This window comes from Carassius carassius, chromosome 16 (assembly GCF_963082965.1).
Source record: "Carassius carassius chromosome 16, fCarCar2.1, whole genome shotgun sequence".
Taxonomy (NCBI): Eukaryota; Metazoa; Chordata; class Actinopteri; order Cypriniformes; family Cyprinidae; genus Carassius; species Carassius carassius.
In genome coordinates this window covers 13,124,781-13,146,550 of record NC_081770.1, presented here as the reverse complement: position 1 = coordinate 13,146,550, position 21,770 = coordinate 13,124,781, and the positions used below count along the sequence as shown (strand labels likewise).

At 37.6% G+C, this 21,770-nt stretch overlaps 2 protein-coding genes and 1 pseudogene across 2 annotated transcripts in view; 1 reads left to right on the top strand and 2 right to left on the bottom strand.

Annotated features, from left to right (window-relative positions):
* Window positions 1-21,770, bottom strand: part of LOC132159554 (uncharacterized) — a 1,375,546-nt gene that overhangs the window by 710,065 nt on the left and 643,711 nt on the right. The window lies entirely within an intron of this gene.
* On the bottom strand, window positions 1,336-12,421 carry LOC132159085 (uncharacterized). Its single transcript, XM_059568672.1, has 2 exons — window positions 11,513-12,421; window positions 1,336-2,122 (listed from the first exon to the last, which is right to left on the bottom strand). Exons 1-2 carry the CDS (start codon window positions 12,338-12,340, stop codon window positions 1,790-1,792), a joined length of 1,161 nt encoding a protein of 386 aa, XP_059424655.1. The 5' UTR covers window positions 12,341-12,421; the 3' UTR covers window positions 1,336-1,789.
* On the top strand, window positions 13,472-16,183 carry LOC132159084 (uncharacterized; annotated as a pseudogene).

Sequence of the window (21,770 nt, the reverse complement as noted above, 5' to 3'; positions counted from 1 at the left end):
TTTTTTTTAATCTTTTTTTTTTTATATAGTTTCTTGTTTATTGCTTTTGCAGGTTGTTTGTCGTGCAGTAGCTGGAATAGGATCCGGCCTTTCAGATACTACTTTCATCTATAGTGCCTCAAATGATGGATGTACCGTGGTGTAACTTGGACTGATTTTTTTTCTTTCTTTTTCCCATTGTTAGAACAGTTTTAAAAAAAGGTTTGAACATCTTACTATGTTTAGGACCATTAAATATGCTTCTCATTTATATATATATATATATATATATATATATATATATATATATATATATATATATAATTATTATCATTACATTTTTCAAATTAAATGTAATCTTGAAGAATTGTTGTCTTTACTGAAAGTTAAAAAAAAAAAATTTTTGATTACTTAAAGTTTTGAAGTTGTACAGCCGATATGTGACATTTGAAAAAATTTGTTCATTAACTGTAATGTACTCTTAGAATTGGTAGCCAACACATTATTTCACTTAAAACAAACAGGTGTGCTACTACTAAAATGTCCTGTGTGAAAGAAAATGCATTTTAGGACCAAATGATATTGCTCTTAGGTTACTGCTTATAGGAGTTGCAAAAACATTTTTTAGTGCTAATGTCATACAGAACAAATACAGTTTAATTGTGGCCATTAATTTTTGCAGAATGTAATGTAAACAGAATACCTTAACATCGTCTTTATACAAATTCCCTAAGTTATTGTGAAATTTCATTTCTAAAAGTCCTTTGTTTATATGTTTGTTTTTACCCCAGGGAGCTTTGATTTAAGTTTGCTACTGATTGCAGCTAAAATAGCATAAACTTGCCTTTGTACAATGAAACAAAAAGATCTCAGGATAAGTAGAAAGACGTTAACTATGGTTAAGAAATGTTTATAATGTTTGTGTATGCATTCAAAGTTTGCTAAAACTTACCTCAGAACAACTAGAAAGTGATGTTCATTAAGGAATGTTTACAGTGGTTATGTATACATTCAGAGTTAGTTTAAACTGTTTTTATCAGAAGACAACTAGAAATTGATGTTCATTACATTAAGAAATGTTTAAAATATTTGTGTATGCATTCAGAGTTGGCTAAAACTTCAGAACAACAAGAAAGTGATGCTCACAAAGAAATGTTTACAGTGTTTATGTATACATTCAGAGTTTATTAAAAAAATTCTAAAGTTTCTAAAGTATAAATCATTCAGACATTCTCTTATTGGCTCCTTTATTTGATTGTCACAATCAACTTTAAAAAAAAAACATGACAACATGTAGAATAACATGCATGTAGAAATAGACTATTTAGACAAAGCAACATTAAAGGGATAGTTCACCCAAAAATGTAAATTCTGTCATAATTTTACTCTCCCTACACTTGTTCTAAAACTATGAGATTTTTTGTTGTCCCCATTATTTTTCAACATATCTTATTTTGTGTTCAACAGAAGAAAAAATTCATACGAATAGCATTGATGCATTGAATAGTTAAAGGGTGAGTAAATTATGACTGAATTTTCAGGTGAACTATCCCTTTAAATATATTCAGGTTGCTCACAGTCAGTCTTGTTCTGCTTAGGAAAACTTTGACGCTCAGTCCATCATGTCTACCACTGTAGAAAGTTAAAACTGTTTACATGTATAACTACATGAGCAATTACAGTTTGCATAAGCATTTACATTTATTTTGTGATAAAGCCACTGAGGAAAGTGGAAGATAATGGATCATTTCAAAACTGTTAGACACTTTGCAAATTTCAATACAATGATTGTCCAACCAATTTAAGGCTGTTATTCTGTTATTTGGGATCGGACTGCATCCCTGAGTTCAAGATATAGCACTAATGCTTCGAGTCTGTCTTTGGTGAAGCTTAACTGCTGCTCCTCCATGACGATTGTACATAGATCAAATACTTCTTCATCACAAGGCACTGCCGTCAGGAACAAGCATGCCTCTTGGGCTGTTTGTAGATCATCACTGTCCTGCTCTACAATACAGTCTTCTGTTCCCCATAGTTGAGGTGCCATGAACATGATATTTGGGATCCCGCAAGGAACACTGCAGTTTGCTGAAGGTCGAATCCGGTGGGCATTCCAAACAGCAGCAATCTCATTCAATTCCTCCTGAAATAAAACAAAAACAGACAACATTTGTTCAAGTTAGAAAAATAACAAAATTGATTCATGTTTACAATCATTTATTTGTTATTTTTGTGATAACTTAGTGATTGATCAAATTGTAAAAAACAAGGCGAATTGTGGGGCAGGCGTTCCTGTTATTACAAATGATTACAATTATATACAATTAATATTTGCCTAATTAAAAAAAATTATGTTAAAGCTTTATTAAATTAATTGTTTATGAGTCGATTTACCACAACGTTGAAAATTTTTCTTTTTGTTTTTTTTGTGAGGATCACAATCTAGGTTAAACCAATGCACACTTTCTTTGTGTCTGTGCCCCAAGTGACCTAATTGATGTCCCTTGCTTTACTGTAGTTAGGCCTATGCAATATAGGCTTGTCATGGATAAATGATAGCTAGATTGCAGAAAGTATCCGTTTTAATGAATGATTAATTGAATACTTCAGTCAAACGATTCTTTCAAACGGCTAATCTATTAGATTATTCATTCCATTCTTCAAAAACAGATTAATTCAGGAAAGAAACATCGTAGTGTTGCTCTGAAATCCACAACAGCTCTGCTCTGGCTTTGTTAGCTATTTCATTTACAAAACAAGAAAAGAGGCTAAATGTAACACTTCTTGTCTGTTGAAGTGCTGTATAAAATTAAACATTTGCGATCACACACACGTGCTGATTCTTTTGTGTTATTATAGCCTATCATATAAATAATAATAATAAAAACTCACATAGGAATATTTTTTCTTTTTATTATTTGAATTATATAGGAATTCCTGCATTCTAATAGGCTTCAATATTTGTTTTTGCTAAGTCACTGACACACTTGATATTGTCATCTACTAGTGTAAATTACAACAGTGTGATAATTTCTGAGTTGACGAGTCCGACTGCGGAGAATTAAAAGGCATTTTGCCGCATCAAAACAAAGAGTCGTATAAGTGATTAAATGCGAAATAATTGTTTGTTAATCAATCAGCAGATAAATCATGGGGACTGAAAAATGTAAATACAGGATCAATTAACCAGTAGCGTAGCCAGAAAAGAGACGGTGTGCATATGGAAATCTGGGTGTGCCACATTTATTGTCAATTACTGTGCAAAATTATGGGATAGTATTTTTGTCGCACTTCCGTCCAACCATACTCCTAGTGGTAATTTGCAGGTCGTGTCAAAATGTAGTTAATTGTTAAATGTAATAATTTTCTTCCAAATACGATAATTTTGAACTTCTGGTACGATACTTGGACATTTCCAATCTGGCAACACTGTCTGTTGATGTTGGGCCCGGGGAGGTAGAAATATGGGGTTAGAATTGTTGCTTTATTCCAAATAAATAGATTATGATCCACAAATAAATGTAACAAGATTCACAAAAATATATCAAATTCACAAATAAATGTACAGAGTTTCACAAAAAAATATAAAACTCACAAATAAATAAAATGAGATTTGCAAATAAAAATATATATATTTACAAATGTGTTTAATGTCACAAACACAACTCTACCTGGTATTTATTTGTGAACCGCTGTCTGTGCATTTGTAAATCACTGCACGCATTTGTGGATCGGTTCCTGTGCATTTGTGGATTTGAAACACTTCTAGCGTCGACGTGCAGATAAATCCACAAATAAGTGGACTCCACCCACCGTTTACTCAAGCCAATCAAATAACGGCCACATTGAGCTGACCAATCGTAGCACGTTATCGCTTCAACCAATCACGTTTTGGCTTAAATCCAGGGGGGGGGGGGGGCGTCTTGCCTGATCGGCCATGTTGTGCGTACTTGTCTGTAACGTTACTTGTGGACTTGTGAAATGTCATCAGTCGCTGCCCAAGTACTGTTTCCCTTTTCAAAGTTCACATCTAGCCAAGTCCAGTTCAAATCCCCGGATGTGTTCTTGCTCCGCTCCTTTTACCGAGGATGCATGGAGAGGTGACTTGTGCGGACTTGATACGGGCCATAACCCAGAATTCAGCTCGAACCAGGTTAGCATCAATGGCGGAGGAGAAAACTCACAACTGTAAGTTATACATTTCGAAATACTATTGTTGTTTTATCACAAAATGTAACGTAGTTCTAAGAGTTTTGATGCCAGAATGTTGTTTAAACTTCAAAGCTACCGTCGAATTTTGAAAATTTGCTCAGACTATTTCGTTACGAGTTGAAAAGTAGCCTAACCCTCGGCAAGTCCTCCTAAAAAGTAGCTAGGCCCTGTAACATTTTGTAAAATATGGGGCTGCCTGTGTTGATTCTGTAGTGGATAAACATTTGATATATTTTGCTTTGGGTATATCTAATGGGCAATTGTTTTGCCTGAGGGAAAAGTTTCCTAACTAACGTTTGCCTAACGATACTTATATCAAATGCAAACCTTATTTTAGAGTGCTCTTGTCATTTTAACCAAATAGTTTGCTTGTCTTTATTTAAATTTTTTTTACAAATTCTTTTATAATTGTATTATTTTTCATCAACTTAAATTAAGCATTATTTTTTATCAAGGGACTGCTGAGGAAACTCGGGCCTTGATAGAGTGGCGGGCGGCCAACGAAAGGCTTTTCACCGGGAGGCGCAATTCCTCCAAAAGTTGATGGGAGTGAGTATTCATTTTGAGTGCTTGTATAATTCCCTGCATGTCTGAAGGTTTGGAGCTAGATTTGGACAGTCTTCATCCATAAAAATGAATACGTTATTGAAGTGGAATCATGTAAATCTTTATGGTTTTGTTTTGCCTATAGGCATTTTGTTCCACTTCTGGTTTGGCCATAACTGCCAAACAGGCAAAGAAAAAATTGAATAACCTAAAAGATAAATACAAGGTAATCTGCCTGTTTCTCTACTTTCTGTTACTGAAAGAGGCTTACCAAGATGTGTGTAAAGACTTTCCGGTCATATTTGAAACCTAACATAGATGCATTGGCCCTTACATTTTATTTTGTAAAATGTAGTTTACTCCGTTTACATTGTTTACTCTGAGACTGTAAAAAGAATAGTTCACCCCAAAATGAACATTCTGCCATTCACCTACAATTTTAAGTTGTTTCACACCTGTATACACTATTTATTTATTCTTTTTTTTTTTTTTTTGCTTTACACAAAGGAAGAATATTTGTAACCTAAGAGTTCTGGGGCACCACTGACATGTGTAATTTTTTGGTGCCTCAAACTGTTAGGTTACAAAAATTCTTAAGAATATCTTCCTCTGTGTAGAGCAAAAATAAAAAATGTCTAAAAGTGTGGAACAACGTGAGGTGAGAACATGACAGCATTTTGCTTTATTTCAGGAGCTTAGGGACCCACCCACAGGAAAAGGGGTAGAGGCCGGTAGTGTGACTGCTGCCACCTGGCAGTGGTACACTGCAATGGATGCTGCACTCCAGGGGCAGCACTCAGTTACTATGCCCGTAGTTGTTGCATCAAACCCACTGCCACTACAGGTGGCTCAGTCAGCACACCAGGTTCAGCCCCTTCTGTGGAAGCCAGGAGTAGCCAGCAGTCAAGAAAGAGGCGACGGGACAGCCAGGCTCTTCTTTAGTTTCTAAAAGAACAGGCAGAGAGGGAAGAGGAGAGGGAGAGAGAAGCATTGGCGAGAGAAGAGGAGAGAGAGAGGGCAGCAACAGCCAGAGCAGAGACATATGTCTCACCCACTGCTGCATTCTCACCATCCTCGCTGTCTTCTTGTCCTTGGCTTTCCTCCTCCTCCTCCAAGAGATCACCTCCCATCACACAGATGTTGTGGAGGATACAACAGGCACCAATCACCTTTGGGGCGAACAGTGGCCTGATCTCTAGGGCCCGCAAGAAAATTGCACGCCAGTGAGTTTTTAACATCCCAAAAGTGCGCTCGATGATGTTCCGTGCTTGTGCATAATGCCTGTTGTATCGGGCTTCAACTTGGCCTGTTAATCAAAAATCGTGTAGAAAATGTGTAGTGTATTGCAAATTCATAACAGTAAAAATTTGGTTTATCGTGTGTGTGTGTCTGTCTGTCTGACATAAAAAAAGTGTTCTTACTTGCGACAGGCTGGCGGTATGGGGTCATGATTGCAATAGGATGCTGCAAGCAAGGGTATCCCCCATCTCCCAAAAGATAGTATCCAGCTGGTGAATACAGAGCCTGCTGGTACATTGGTGATCTGCGCAGCACAAGGGCATCCTGTACAGAGCCTGGATTGCCAATATACACATCTATAAATATGCCTTTAGCATCACAGGTGCCCTGTAGAATGATGGAAGGGAAGATCTTTCTATTTATGTAGCATCTTTTTTGTGGCATTGCAGGAGGAACAATCCTGATGTGGCACCAGCAGCACAGCGGAATGCCTCATGGCCAGCAAGGTGAGCAAAGCCACCCCCCACCTCATCCATTTCCTCTGCTTTTGGAAAATGAATAATTTTGTGGAGGATGGTCATCATCTCCTCCACAACATTGTGAACAGTCCTACAAACTGTTGAAAGTGGCATGCTGAAGTCATCTGATGTGACCCTGTAGGATGCTCAACAGGCAAGCCAATAAACCGTAACAAGTACTTCAATTTCACGGCTCCATCCATGGGCTTTTTGACGGGGCAGCATCTGTACCAGCATGTTGATGCTGCTCCTGGAGAGCCTGAAAGCTGGCTTTAAATCCTCTCCAGAAAAAAACTTGACCAGGATTGGTACCTGGTCATTGATCTGTGAATACCTGCGAGTGGGACTTTGTTCCTGTTAAAATATATAGATAATATATTAAGAATGTTTTTACTTTTGTTGTATTATGTATTTGTTATATGTATTGCTTTTAAAAAGTTGTTACTATATGTACTGTCGTTGCATTGTATTTATATTTTTGGATTTAATATAAGCTATATACTCAGTTGTTTTAAGGATTTTGTCTAAAATTTACTAAAATCTGCCATAATTAAATCTCCCTCTAACATTTGCTCTTTTCGTGAAGTATTTCTTTATACTCTATTTCGGTTTCATTCATTTATTGATAAGCTCTAGCACAACATTCATCCCAGAGTCTAAAAGTTGTAGCCTATATGATTATTATAGATATTAAATTGTCCTGTTTGTGTTAATGCAGTAATATGATGTGCACCTAGCTATATAAAGATGATAAACTATCAACTTATTTGAGCACCACAAAGACAAATAAAAGGTGTGTGAAGTGTAAGCTAGTTAATTTAAATGTTATCAACTGTCAAACCTATTGCAGGAGGAACAATCCTGATGTGGCACCAGCAGCACAGCGGAATGCCTCATGGCCAGCAAGGTGAGCAAAGCCACCCCCCACCTCATCCATTTCCTCTGCTTTTGGAAAATGAATAATTTTGTGGAGGATGGTCATCATCTCCTCCACAACATTGTGAACAGTCCTACAAACTGTTGAAAGTGGCATGCTGAAGTCATCTGATGTGACCCTGTAGGATGCTCAACAGGCAAGCCAATAAACCGTAACAAGTACTTCAATTTCACGGCTCCATCCATGGGCTTTTTGACGGGGCAGCATCTGTACCAGCATGTTGATGCTGTTCCTGGAGAGCCTGAAAGCTGGCTTTAAATCCTCTCCAGAAAAAAACTTGACCAGGATTGGTACCTGGTCATTGATCTGTGAATACCTGCGAGTGGGACTTTGTTCCTGTTAAAATATATAGATAATATATTAAGAATGTTTTTACTTTTGTTGTATTATGTATTTGTTATATGTATTGCTTTTAAAAAGTTGTTACTATATGTACTGTCGTTGCATTGTATTTATATTTTTGGATTTAATATAAGCTATATACTCAGTTGTTTTAAGGATTTTGTCTAAAATTTACTAAAATCTGCCATAATTAAATCTCCCTCTAACATTTGCTCTTTTCGTGAAGTATTTCTTTATACTCTATTTCGGTTTCATTCATTTATTGATAAGCTCTAGCACAACATTCATCCCAGAGTCTAAAAGTTGTAGCCTATATGATTATTATAGATATTAAATTGTCCTGTTTGTGTTAATGCAGTAATATGATGTGCACCTAGCTATATAAAGATGATAAACTATCAACTTATTTGAGCACCACAAAGACAAATAAAAGGTGTGTGAAGTGTAAGCTAGTTAATTTAAATGTTATCAACTGTCAAACCTATTGCAGGAGGAACAATCCTGATGTGGCACCAGCAGCACAGCGGAATGCCTCATGGCCAGCAAGGTGAGCAAAGCCACCCCCCACCTCATCCATTTCCTCTGCTTTTGGAAAATGAATAATTTTGTGGAGGATGGTCATCATCTCCTCCACAACATTGTGAACAGTCCTACAAACTGTTGAAAGTGGCATGCTGAAGTCATCTGATGTGACCCTGTAGGATGCTCAACAGGCAAGCCAATAAACCGTAACAAGTACTTCAATTTCACGGCTCCATCCATGGGCTTTTTGACGGGGCAGCATCTGTACCAGCATGTTGATGCTGTTCCTGGAGAGCCTGAAAGCTGGCTTTAAATCCTCTCCAGAAAAAAACTTGACCAGGATTGGTACCTGGTCATTGATCTGTGAATACCTGCGAGTGGGACTTTGTTCCTGTTAAAATATATAGATAATATATTAAGAATGTTTTTACTTTTGTTGTATTATGTATTTGTTATATGTATTGCTTTTAAAAAGTTGTTACTATATGTACTGTCGTTGCATTGTATTTATATTTTTGGATTTAATATAAGCTATATACTCAGTTGTTTTAAGGATTTTGTCTAAAATTTACTAAAATCTGCCATAATTAAATCTCCCTCTAACATTTGCTCTTTTCATGAAGTATTTCTTTATACTCTATTTCGGTTTCATTCATTTATTGATAAGCTCTAGCACAACATTCATCCCAGAGTCTAAAAGTTGTAGCCTATATGATTATTATAGATATTAAATTGTCCTGTTTGTGTTAATGCAGTAATATGATGTGCACCTAGCTATATAAAGATGATAAACTATCAACTTATTTGAGCACCACAAAGACAAATAAAAGGTGTGTGAAGTGTAAGCTAGTTAATTTAAATGTTATCAACTGTCAAACCTATTGTACTTGTCAGTTTATTTGGTATACTGAAAAATCTAATGTTGTCTCATTACATCCCTGCAATAGTTTACATAACTTTTTGTGAGATAGTACTTTGTAGTCTGTTGATAGGGTGCCTATATGATACATTATAATAAATTTTTATTATGACTTTTCATTTGGATATACCTAACTAAGTCCACATAAGTATATGGGCAGTTTATGAAGAAAGAATAATTAGAAAAACGTACAATGCTAGAGAGACATGCTAATATGGCACGTCTCTTCGCCATCCTCCGCTGCATCCTGGCTTTTCTTTGAAGGATTCGTCTCCTCCGTTCGGCAGCCTCCTCTTCAGCATCTTGATAAATAGCAATTGCAATGGCAATCCTAAGCTGTTCCATTTTGATTTACACTTATTTACAATTGATTTACACTTTTCAACCGTATTATTTAAATTGTAGCTGAGTGGGTTTATTGCTAGATTGTTCTTAATGAAAAGAGGCAGTTGTTTCCACATATTTTATTTATTTTGAACGACGTAAATATAATCACAGTATTAATGTTACCTGAACCACATATTAATGTTTAATAGTTTTTAAAATAAAAAAGAGACAGTCGTTTAATATTATATTCAATTTCATTATAAATATAAAGTGAAAATAATCAGAGTAGGTAAATATTAGTTTTTTAATACTAATATATTTAATATATTGAAAATAAAAAAGAATTTAATTCAAGTAAAACATGCATGCTGAGTGAAGCTATCAAGTACGCTGCCGTTCCATTTGTAGAATGACTGGACTCGCGTCCTCCCGTCCTCGAGAGTTCGTTCTTCTGAGTCCAACTTGGCATGTCCAAACTCGGAAGGACGGAAGTCCAGACTCTGCGAACTTGGTATTGAGAAATGCCCTGACTGTCTGTTGTTGGTCTCAAGTTCGGTGTCTATTCCCGCAGTTCCCCTGGCTGTAAGCCAAAACGTGATTGGTTGAAGCGATAACGTGCTACGATTGGTCAGCTCAATGTGGCCGTTATTTGATTGGCTTGAGTAAACGGTGGGTGGAGTCCACTTATTTGTGGATTTATCTGCACGTCGACGCTAGAAGTGTTTCAAATCCACAAATGCACAGGAACCGATCCACAAATGCGTGCAGTGATTTACAAATGCACAGACAGCGGTTCACAAATAAATACCAGGTAGAGTTGTGTTTGTGACATTAAACACATTTGTAAATATATTTTTTTTATTTGCAAATCTCATTTTATTTATTTGTGAGTTTTAAATTTTTTTGTGAAACTCTTTATATTCATTTGTGAATTTGATATATTTTTGTGAATCTCGTTACATTTATTTGTGGATCATAATCTATTTATTTGGAATAATGCAACAATTCTAACCCCATATAGAAACATCCTCATCAGGTGTAACGTTAGGCCTTGTGTCCGGCTGTCCATCAAGCCAAGGTTTTTTGCTTAAAAAAAATAAGAAAGGAGCTCTGCGACATATTGCTAGCTAGCAATGTGCAATCAAAAATTATCTGTTTATATCATAGACTGCTGGGGTCACCGTCAGCTGCTGTTTGCTGATTGGTCGGCAGTCCAAATGTCGGCAGATATATTTTAACAAAAATAATTTAAAATGTAAATTACATTTGTCGCTTGTCATATATCACAATTAATATGCAGTGTTTTCAACCACATAATGTTTATTTTAGGTTTCATACATTTAAATATACATAATCACAGTAAAACAATAGATTGGTAGTTTGTAAAATACACACTGATGTCTATGGAACCAGCAAAAACTATGTAATCAAATGTAATTTGCAGACGTGTTTTATTCATACATCAGACACACATAGCAGAACAATAAAGTTTACTCTATTCTTCGTCCAGTTCAACAGCCACTTACTTTCATGTATTTCGGGAGAACTGGGGAATTCAAGTGCTGTACGTTAAATCCGGCTGAAAGGACTCTGAACTGCAGCGCTCATCTCTTTATAGTTTAAGATAATTTATAAAGGTTTTTAAACGAAGAATCGGAATATCAGATAGTTGACATGGTAAGCAAGTTTGTGTATATATTTTAATAAAAAATTAAAAACTAAATAAAACGAATACGAATATAATAAAATATTTGTAGCGTGAAAGGATTGATTTAAAAATATATATATTTTCTAAGTAAACAACAATAGCCCAAGTTTAATAAAAAAAATTATTGAGACTATAAAAAATTATTCTGCATCTATTTTTAGGTGTGCCAGCTGCCACTGTGGGTGGCACCGGCACACCCGTGGCTACGCCACTGCAATTAACCCAACGAGTTAATGGGTCATTTAAAATACCATTTGGCTTACCTGAATAATATTCCGAAAACACAGCTGCAACAAAGCTTTATCCAGAAAATCTCCAGAAAACAGTCCCTCGTCTTTCAGTTCTCCAAAAAACTGTATCCAGAATTCAATCCCTTCTTTGCGCATCAGTCCCCACCAACTTTCGATTCTTTGGTTTGCTGAACTGACGCCAGTGATGCAGCTGCGGGGCCCTGCTCGCTCATCACCATCATTTCGTCTGAAGAACATCTGTATGTCACGCATGATCACATTCTCTGTTCCCAGGTCGCATCTCACAATTCGTGGACATCCTCCAGTTTGCAGTACACTCTCCACGAAGTAACCGGCAATGACTTGAGGGTTGCTGTTTGTGTGTGCTGCCTTTAGCCAGATGATTCGACGAGAATATCCATCTATGCAACCGTTGATACAGATTCCATATGGTGATAGTTTATCATACGAATCTACATGCCAAATATAATTGGGACCTTGAGAAAAATACTGCCGACGATGAAGTCGGCGTCGACGACGAAGTAATACACTTTCTGGATCCAGCTCTTTCAAAATTATTCGAACATCTTCTTTTCGTGCATGTATACCATTTTTGAGGCATTTTTTATGCATCCAGCGGTATCCATGGAGGCGTCCAGGACCGTTCAGCTGGTTAATGATGAATTCGAGAACTTGATTCAAGTCAGCAAATTTCCGACGGCAAAGCCCGTTAAACTTAAGAATGCGCTTTACTTGCCTTTCACTTATAATGTACCCGTGTTTTAAATCAAGAGACCGCACTATGTCTTTATATGACATTCCTAATTCAAAGTAAAACGTTATTTCATCAGTCATCTCCATCTTTACATCTCATCTCAGCTGCAGTGGTTACTAGGGTATCGTTCAAATAGTTACTTCCAACACAAAACTCGTGGCCACGAGAACCGGATGTCGTTCCCTCAACATAAGAACTCGTGGCCACGAGAAAAATAGGTCGTTCTCTCAACATAACATCTCGAGGCCACGACATAAGGATGTCGTTACCTCGACAAAATGATCTCATGGCCACGACATAATATCACGTTCCCACGAGTTCATATCTTGTGGCCACGTCATAAAATCGCGTTCCCACAAGTTAATATCTTGTGGCCACGTCATAATATCACGTTCCCACGAGTTATTATGTCGTGGCTACGACAAAACTAAGTGAACCGACCATGTCTTCTCACGGGCACCGTACCTCCGTGTCCGTCCGCTGGAAGTTGGCCGTTACAAAATGACGGGCACGCGCACGTCGCGCACTTCATTTAAAAAGTGACGTGCGCTGCTAGTTTAAGGTTTAAATGTTCATTTGTCCTGTACTTTCATTAACAAACATTATCACCATTTGCTAAGTTATTTTTTTCTTAAACTGATGGCAAATATATATATATATATATATATATATATATATATATATATAATTCATGCTATCTTTTAACATGCTTGATGAATTTTTTGTACAACTTATTTCCCAAAAAATAGGCTGTTCAAATGGTATAATAATACATGTAGTGCAATAATATTAAAAGTTATCTGAAGACCAACTGACCACGTCGCAACAACGTCCCCAATGGAACTAACTAGCGACGTCTTTTGAGGACGTGCCCACGACGTTTCTTGGAAGTTAGCCGAGATTCCAAAAAATGGAACTTTACCACGACGTCCTCACAACGTCGCCATAAAGTAATGTCGCGCTGACCAAATGACGACTAACTGGCGACGTCCTCACAACGTTCTGTTTTTGCTGGGATGGTGACTTTTTAGTGGTTACAGTATTTGTCCACCTTTTTAACAGAAACTGAAATGTTGCCAGAATGTTTTCCATTAAGGGGTGTGGTTAATATAATTCCAAGAAAATGTATATACATACATATATATATATATATATATATATATATATATATATATATATATATATATACTTCTATTATTAGTCATTCAAAGCTTCATCTCATGGCCTTAACAGAGACCTGGATCAAACCAGAGGACACTGCTACACCTGCAGCACTCTCCAATAATTTCTCATTTTCTCACTCTCCCCATTTGACTGGAAGAGGTGGAGGTACTGGTCTGCTCATATCTAATGATTGGAAATTTAATCCTTTACCATCTTTGGGTATCAACAGCTCCTTTGAATCTCATTCAGTTACTGTTACCTACCCTTTTAAAATACATTTTGTAGTTGTCTATCGAACCCCAGGACCACTGGGTAAATTTTTGGATAAATTAGATGTGTTGCTCTCAACCTTTTCTGAGGATAGTACTCCCCTAGTTACGCTTGGAGATTTCAACATCCATCTAGATAAACCTCTGTTTGCTGATTTCCACTCTCTGCTTGCCTCTTTTGATCTCAACCGAGTGTCAACTACTGCTACTCACAAATCAGGCAACCAACTGGACCTTATTTATACACGACACTGCTCTACTGATCATGTTCTGGTTACTCCACTGCACACGTCGGATCACTTCCTCCTCACTCTTAACCTCAACATGGTCCCTGACACATCACTTACCCCTCCACATGTCATCTTTCGACGTAACCTACACACACTTTCACCCTCCCGGCTATCTGCAATGGTTTCATCTTCACTTCCTTCCCATAAACTGTTTGCATCTTTGGACGTGAACAGTGCTACTGATACTTTCTGCTCCACTTTTACATCTTGTTAAGACACTGTTTGCCCCTTATCTTCCAGGCCAGCCCGTAACACCCCTTCTGCCCCTTGGTTATCTGATGTTCTACGCGAACACCGTTCTAAGCTTAGAGCTTCTGAAAGGGTGTGGCGCAAGTCCAAAAATACTACTGACCTTATTGTGTATCAGTCACTCCTATCTTCTTTCTCTGCTAATGTCTCCTCTGCTCTCTGCACTCACTCACATCATCAACACATCCCTCCACACTGGTGTTTTTCCCTCATCATTTAGACAGGCACGTATAACTCCACTACTTAAGAAACCCAACCTCAACCCATCTCTTTTAGAGAACTACAGACCAGTTTCTCTTCTTCCTTTCATTGCAAAAACACTTGAAAGAGCTGTGTTCAAACAAGTCTCTACATTTCTCACACACAACAATCTCCTTGACAGCAACCAATCTGGCTTCAGAAGTGGACATTTAACAGAGACGGCCTTACTCTCAATTGTTGAAGCTCTAAGACTGGCAAGAGCAGAATCCAAATCTTCAGTACTTATCCTGCTTGATCTGTCTGCTGCTTTTGACACGGTTAATCACCAGATCCTCCTATCAACCCTACTGGCAAAAGGTATCTCAGGAACCACACTTCAATGGTTTGAGTCTTACCTATCAGATAGGTCCTTCAAAGTATCTTGGAGAGGTGAGGTGTCCAAGTCTCAACATCTAACTACTGGGGTGCCTCAGGGCTCAGTTCTTGGACCTCTTCTCTTCTCTGTCTACATGGCATCATTAGGTTCTGTCATTCAGAAATATGGCTTTTCATACCACTGCTATGCTGATGACACTCAACTCTACCTCTCATTCCATCCTGATGATCCAACGGTAGCTATTCGCATCTCAGCTTGTCTAACAGACATTTCTTCCTGGATGATGGACCATCACCTTCAACTCAACCTTGCCAAGACAGAACTGCTTGTGATTCCAGCAAACCCATCGTTCCATCACAATTTCACCATCAAGTTAGGCACTTCAACCATAACTCCTTCAAAAACAGCTAGAAGCCTTGGAGTTATGATTGATGATCAGCTGACTTTCTCAGACCACATTGCTAAAACTGTCCGATCCTGCAGATTTGCTTTATTCAACATCAAGAAGATCAAGCCCTTTCTTTCGGAACATGCTGCACAACTCCTTTTTCAAGCTCTTGTTCTGTCCAGACTGGACTATTGCAATGCCCTCTTGGCAGGTCTTCCAGCCAATTCTATCAAACCTTTACAATTAATTCAGAATGCGGCAGCAAGATAAATTTTTAATGAGCCAAAAAGAATACACATCACACCTCTGTTTATCAATTTGCACTGGCTTCCAATAGCTGCTCGCATAAAATTCAAGGCATTGATGTTTGCCTACAAAACTACCACTGGCTCTGCACCCATTTACCTAAATTTGTTACTTCAGACTTATGTGCCCTCTAGAAGCTTGCGTTCTGCAAGTGAACGTCGCTTGATTGTGCCATCCCAAAGAAGCACAAAGTCACTTTTACGGACTTTTAAATTAAATGTTCCCTCCTGGTGGAATGACCTTCCTAACTCAATCCGAGCAGCTGAGTCCTTAGCCATCTTCAAGAATTGGCTTAAAACACATCTCTTCCATCTTTATTTGACCCTCTAACTTTATCACTCAATATTCTAATTCTATTCTTTAAAAATCAAACTACCTTTATCATTTTTTTGTATTCTATTTTTCTTTACATTTATTATGCAATTATATATATATGTGTGTATGTGTAAAAACCTCCAACTAGCTTGTTCTATTCTTTTTTTTTTTTTTTTTTTATCCGTTTTATTTTTATTTATTATATTATTTAATATCCCATGCTACGTGTACTGTGTTAACCTAACTGAGACTTGTTATAGCACTTATATATCATTGCTCTTTTTGTTGTTTTTGATTGCTTCCACTGTCTTCATCTGTAAGTCGCTTTGGATAAAAGCATCTGCTAAATGAATAAATGTAAATGTATGTATATATATATATATATATATATATATATATATATATATATATATATATATATATATAGGCTGTAATCGAACAAATGAATTCAGACAAAATCAATCTTTGCACTGCAGTTGGCACTATAGCATTTGGATGATTTGGATAGACGGATAGATGATTGATAGGTAGATAGATTGATAAATAGACATAGAAATACAACATTTGTGGATAAACATTTATATTTAAAATGTAACTAAAACTGCCTGTAGGTGGCAACAAGTCACTGTCTTAATGAATCAATCATTGATTCATTCATTAATTCAACCAAATGTTCAATGCTGCTGAATGAAGTGACTATGGCCCTGTCCCAAATAACACTTCATGTGCACTTGTTATCTTGCAGACTCACAATTGCAAAAGTCAATAAGAAAGTGACTTGTTTGTCTTAAACTTGTTAGCCTTACGTCATGAAAGTGTGGATGCCAATGAAGTCATGGCATTTTCCAAGTATGGTAACCCATACTCAGAATTGGTGCTCTGCATTTAACCCACCCAAGTGCACACACACAGCAGTGAGAAGTGAACACACACCCGGAGCAGTGGGCAGCTGTAGATCCAGCACCCAGGGAGCAACTGGGTGTTCAGTGCCTTGCTCAAGGGCACTTCAGTCATGGGTATTGAGGGTGGAAGAGAGCATTAACCCCCCCACCTACAACTCCTGCCAGCACCAAGACTCGAACCTGTGACCTTTGGGTTACAAGTCAAACTTGCTAACCATTAGGCCACAGCTGCGTCAATGCTGATAGGAGACACATTCTGCTGAGTCTCTGGAAGTATTTTGTAGCAAAAACACTCAATAATGACAATACTGAGTCTAAACTGCAGACTACATCACAGCATCTTAAACTTAGTCTGTTTCATTTATTTATATATTAGATACCATTGGATAGAGTTTAAAATAGTGATGATCTTAAAAGGTGGACAAATAAGCATCCAGCTTATGATATTTTATCACCATGATATTTTAAAACCAGACAGTCGGCCACACTATTTAACATTTATGTCTTAAACAATTGACAAATATTTCTGTATTCTGCCTCGTTATGCATTAGCATTAAAATGCACGTGCTGGAATTATTTTGCTGCTTGGGCTTGACTTCTTTGAACAGTAACCTTTGATTGTCCATTTCAAACATTTTTACACTGAGTGCTGACCACTGCACTAAGCAAGAGCACACTAAAAAGATTAATCATTGTGAGTCATTTAATTTAGCTGACATTATTATTAATGTACTCTTGCTTCTTCTTTACATGCTTAAGTAGACTTTTTCGATGTATTGGTATTGTTCTGTTTTATCAAACAGGACACAACAAATGAAATTTTATTCAGGACTGTCTGATATTGCAGTAAGTAGCACAAGGTTGTGTAAGCTCACCATTTTTGTTCACTCTTTAATCTAATTTATTTGTCAGTCTGCAATAAAATCAATTTGTGATGAACTGGTTCTCAGCTCTATGTTATAGCAGAGTTTAGCTCCAACCTTTATCAAACTCACCTGTCCTTACCTTTCTAGTGATCCTGGAGACCTTAATTAGCTTATTCAGGTGTGTTGGAGCTAAACTCTGTAGGACACCGGCTCTCCAGGACTGAGTTTGGACACCCCTGTCATAGACTATCCACAATAGAGTGAGATTTACATTATGGTATTTTCACCTGGTTAGGGAACCTAATGGTGAAAATGAGAGCTCAAATAACTAACCATAATCAACCCATGCTTTTTTCTTCAGTTCCATGCAGTAGAATAATAGTCATAAATTGTTGAACGTATTAATTAAATGTTTATTGAAACTATGTATTTTATATTTTCTCACTGAACAACCAGACAGCATATTTACAAGACAGATACAAGTTTTCTTTTTGCAATCACAATTCATCCTAAACTTAACTATGTTTAACTTCATAAGGTCCTGATAATCTGGCTTGTAACGGAGAACCAGAGATTGGTAGTTAAATGAGATCTGAATGATTTCCCTGGACACTGCAATACATATTCTGTTGATCCTATTTTCTTTTTTTTCTTCTCCATTATTACTATAGTCATCCTCAAGTTTTTCTTAGCAGGTTTGCAGGAATGGTGCAATTGTTCTCAAACCTGGAAGTGAATTGTTTCCTTCTAAATTTTTTCTAAACATTTTAAGGGGACCACACATGGTGTGAAAGAATACCGGATCAGCAGGTCTAGAGGTTAGCGGTTCCTGTATGGTAAACATTAGCATCGGCAACCTACATCCCAATCTCGGCCTGTTTGCAAATAAGAACTTGGTCTGAATTACTTTTGCCAACCAAAATTTTTTGTAAGTTCCAATTCCGAACCAAACTCCAATGGTATCAGGCCCTAAAAAGAACCACCAAATTGGAAAATTATGCATCAGTTAAACAATCAAAAGAAAGGCAAATTCTAAAATCTCAACAAATTCTAAAATATTGATAAACAGAGAAGGGAAGACATAGCAGGTGAGATGATTTGAATCAAACAGAGAAAAAAAAAAACACTTTCTTCTCGTCTGTCCCAAGTACACCACTACAAGGGAAATGTTCTGTAGAACAATGTTCTGTTTGGTGAAGTTGTGGCCTAATGGTTAGAGAGTATGACTCTAAGGTTGTGGGTTCGAGTCTCGGGCAGGCAATACCACAACTTAGGTGCCCTTGAGCAAGGCACTGAACCCCCAACTCCTCCCCGGGCGCCGCAGCATAAATGGCTGCCCACTGCTCCAGGTGTGTGTTCACTACTGTGTGTGTGCACTTTGGATGGGTTAAATGCAGAGCACAAATTCTGAGTATGGGTCACTGTCACTATGGCTGTATGTCACTTCACTCTCTCCATTTGCACCACAGAATTTCCCATTCTTTACTCAGAGAAACTTCACTATATACTTGGAGAGGATAACATGTCATCCAAACTAGCTGCAAAATATGTACACACATATGAACAGAGAAAGAGAAAGAGAGAGAGAGAGAGAGAGAGAGATATGCAGTAAAACATATGAAATATATTAAATGCAATCAAACTTGTGTGTGTGTATATATATATATATATATATATATATTCGAGGTGGGCATAGATTATTTTTTTTAATCTAGATTAAAATGGCTCATTTGAATTCTGCCGAAGTGGTGCGATCGTTTATGTGCCGAGTAGCGAACTGCAAATGCGTCCTGTGTGAAAGCACATCGAGTCACTGCTACACCACATACGTAACGCACACGGGCTGCATACGCACTGCAGACGGAGTATGTGTGAAACAGGCATGAGCAGGGCCATAGCTGGGGTCAGCGGGGCCCCAGTGAAGGTTGTACCAGTGGGCCCTGTTTGAAATTGTTTAATTTGTATGTTCGTTTATTTTTATTTGTGCTATTTACACAATGTTTAAGTTTTTTTCAAGTTTGTAGGTGTCAAGGTACAGAAACCAAATAATTAAATGTAAAATAGCACTGGATAGTCTTCAATGTAAAAATGAAATATACAATCAAACCTACATTTATTCAGACACCTTCAACATTTCTCATTATTACAGTTTTGCTATATATAAAAAAATTATATCTGGTGTCTGAATAATTTTTGGTTTGACTGTTAAAACTACATTTTCACTTTAAAACTTTCATTTTCATTTTCTTGGATATACATTACAGCAGCCAGTAGCTAAATTAGGCGCGGTCACTTTAAGAGACGATCAACGCATCCAATATAATACACATCCCATTTTTTCCTCAACTGTTTACTTTCACTTAAGAAATAATTGACAGTTTTTTCGAACACATTTTCCAAGGTTGATATTTTGACATATTTTGTATGTATTTGTTGGCACAAGAGCAAAAATAAGCAAATTCGATGTTCAAGTGTTTTGAGACGCCTCTCTCTCCGTGAGCCCTGAACACCAGAACAACGCGAGTACTGAATTGGGCTCTTTCACATCTTTTTGTTTGTTCAAAACTGTGATTTGTATTTGTTCGTTCAGGTTCAGGGGGGACTTCGAGGAGAACTTTGCAGAAGAGAGCTCGGTTCAGTGTCGCTGTCCGTGATACGCGGCTCTCTCTCTCTCCGCATCGAAACACAGCGCGCGAGTAACCAGCTACTCTGTTCAGCTTTTCCGCGTCTTGTGTTTGGATGCTTTAATGTTTAAAACGACAAGCGGTAAAGCTTAAAACACGTGAAAAAAAAAGCTTTCGTGACGATGCGCAGCAGTGGCCCGTCAACTGTCCTGAGCATCTTTTTAGGCTGGCCTTTTTAGGTATAAAATATCAAGGTGAAATTCATCATAGCTTGCTTAGTATAGACCATAGACTGTAAAAAAAATATGGACAGAGCGTCTGTGACGTCACCCATTGACTTTCTGAAGAATGGTTTTGAAGCCGTTTATGGGGGGTATATGGCGGCGCCATCTTTGAAAATCTTGTAAAATCCTAACCCCGCCCGACTTCTGGAGGGCAGGCTTTGTGTGAGACAGAGCCGGCCGGTGGACCCACCTCTTCAGCCAAGCAGCCTCCCGCTATCTGTAACCGTTACAAGATCGATTACATTCACTGCAAAGCTGCTGAAGAAGACTCTACAACCCTTTTTTACAGTCTGAGTACAACAACCCATCTGAATTTGCTGGTAAGTTGTAACGTGAAGTTCATTTATGTCTCTTAAAGTGTGAAAAAAGTGAAAAGTGAAGTGACATTCAGCCAAGTATGGTGACCCATACTCAGAATTTGTGCTCTGCATTTAACCCATCCGAAGTGCACGCACACAGAGCAGTGAACACACACACACACTGTGAACACACACCCGGAGCAGTGGGGTCCGGCATGTAAAGGCATGTTCAGACACCTTATAGTTATGTATCCTGCAAGGTATTATCCGGGTAACGTTAAACTCATGTGAACAGTTAACAAGTTAGTTGAATATGCGGCGGCCATTTCATTGTTAACACTAATTACGTTAACATCAACTAGCTCGCTTTATTCCACAACGTTTTGCTAAATCTAAGTATTGTATTAGGTGTACATCATTTATTTATTTTATTTTTAACATAATATAACATCTATATTGCGCTAGAGTGGTCAGTGGCTGTAGCGTACATTTTATGTACGATATTTCAATACAAATGTTCAGAAAGGATACAGAGGTGGTGTGTTGTGTCTTGTGTCAGATCATGGCCGAGACGTCAAATTTCAGGAATTCCACTCAGCGCAGCCTATGCCCGTTATCCTGTCAATCAAGCTGTCAATCAAAGTTAACCACGCCCTTATTTGTCATACATTTTATATCTAAATACGATCTAAACTAACGAGTTATAAAAAAAATTCACAGCCCTCATGGTTGTTAGGCACTCGGAACCTATCTAAGAATACAATAAAAGTCCATGGGACCAACCTGTAAAAACATGAATTTATGCTGTGAAAACGGACATTTTAACATGGGGGCTATGGTCATTTGCTCCCTTTTGGGACCTTCCCCTGGCGGATTTTCGATGTATTGCAGTTTTTCGCACTTCCGGGTAGGCTTCATTTTTCAGATCAGAATGTTGCCGCTTGCACCGAACCCATGCAGGACTCTACTCTATCCCCATTAA

What these genes read in the sequence shown, in the direction of transcription:
- LOC132159085 (XM_059568672.1), bottom strand. Translation starts at nt 12,340, where the DNA reads ATGGAGATGACTGATGAAATAACGTTTTACTTTGAATTAGGAATGTCA. An exon ending in GTTTTCGGAATATTATTCAG is followed by an intron (nt 2,123 to 11,512) that starts GTAAGCCAAATG and finishes GTTTTATTTCAG; the next exon opens with GAGGAATTGAATGAGATTGC.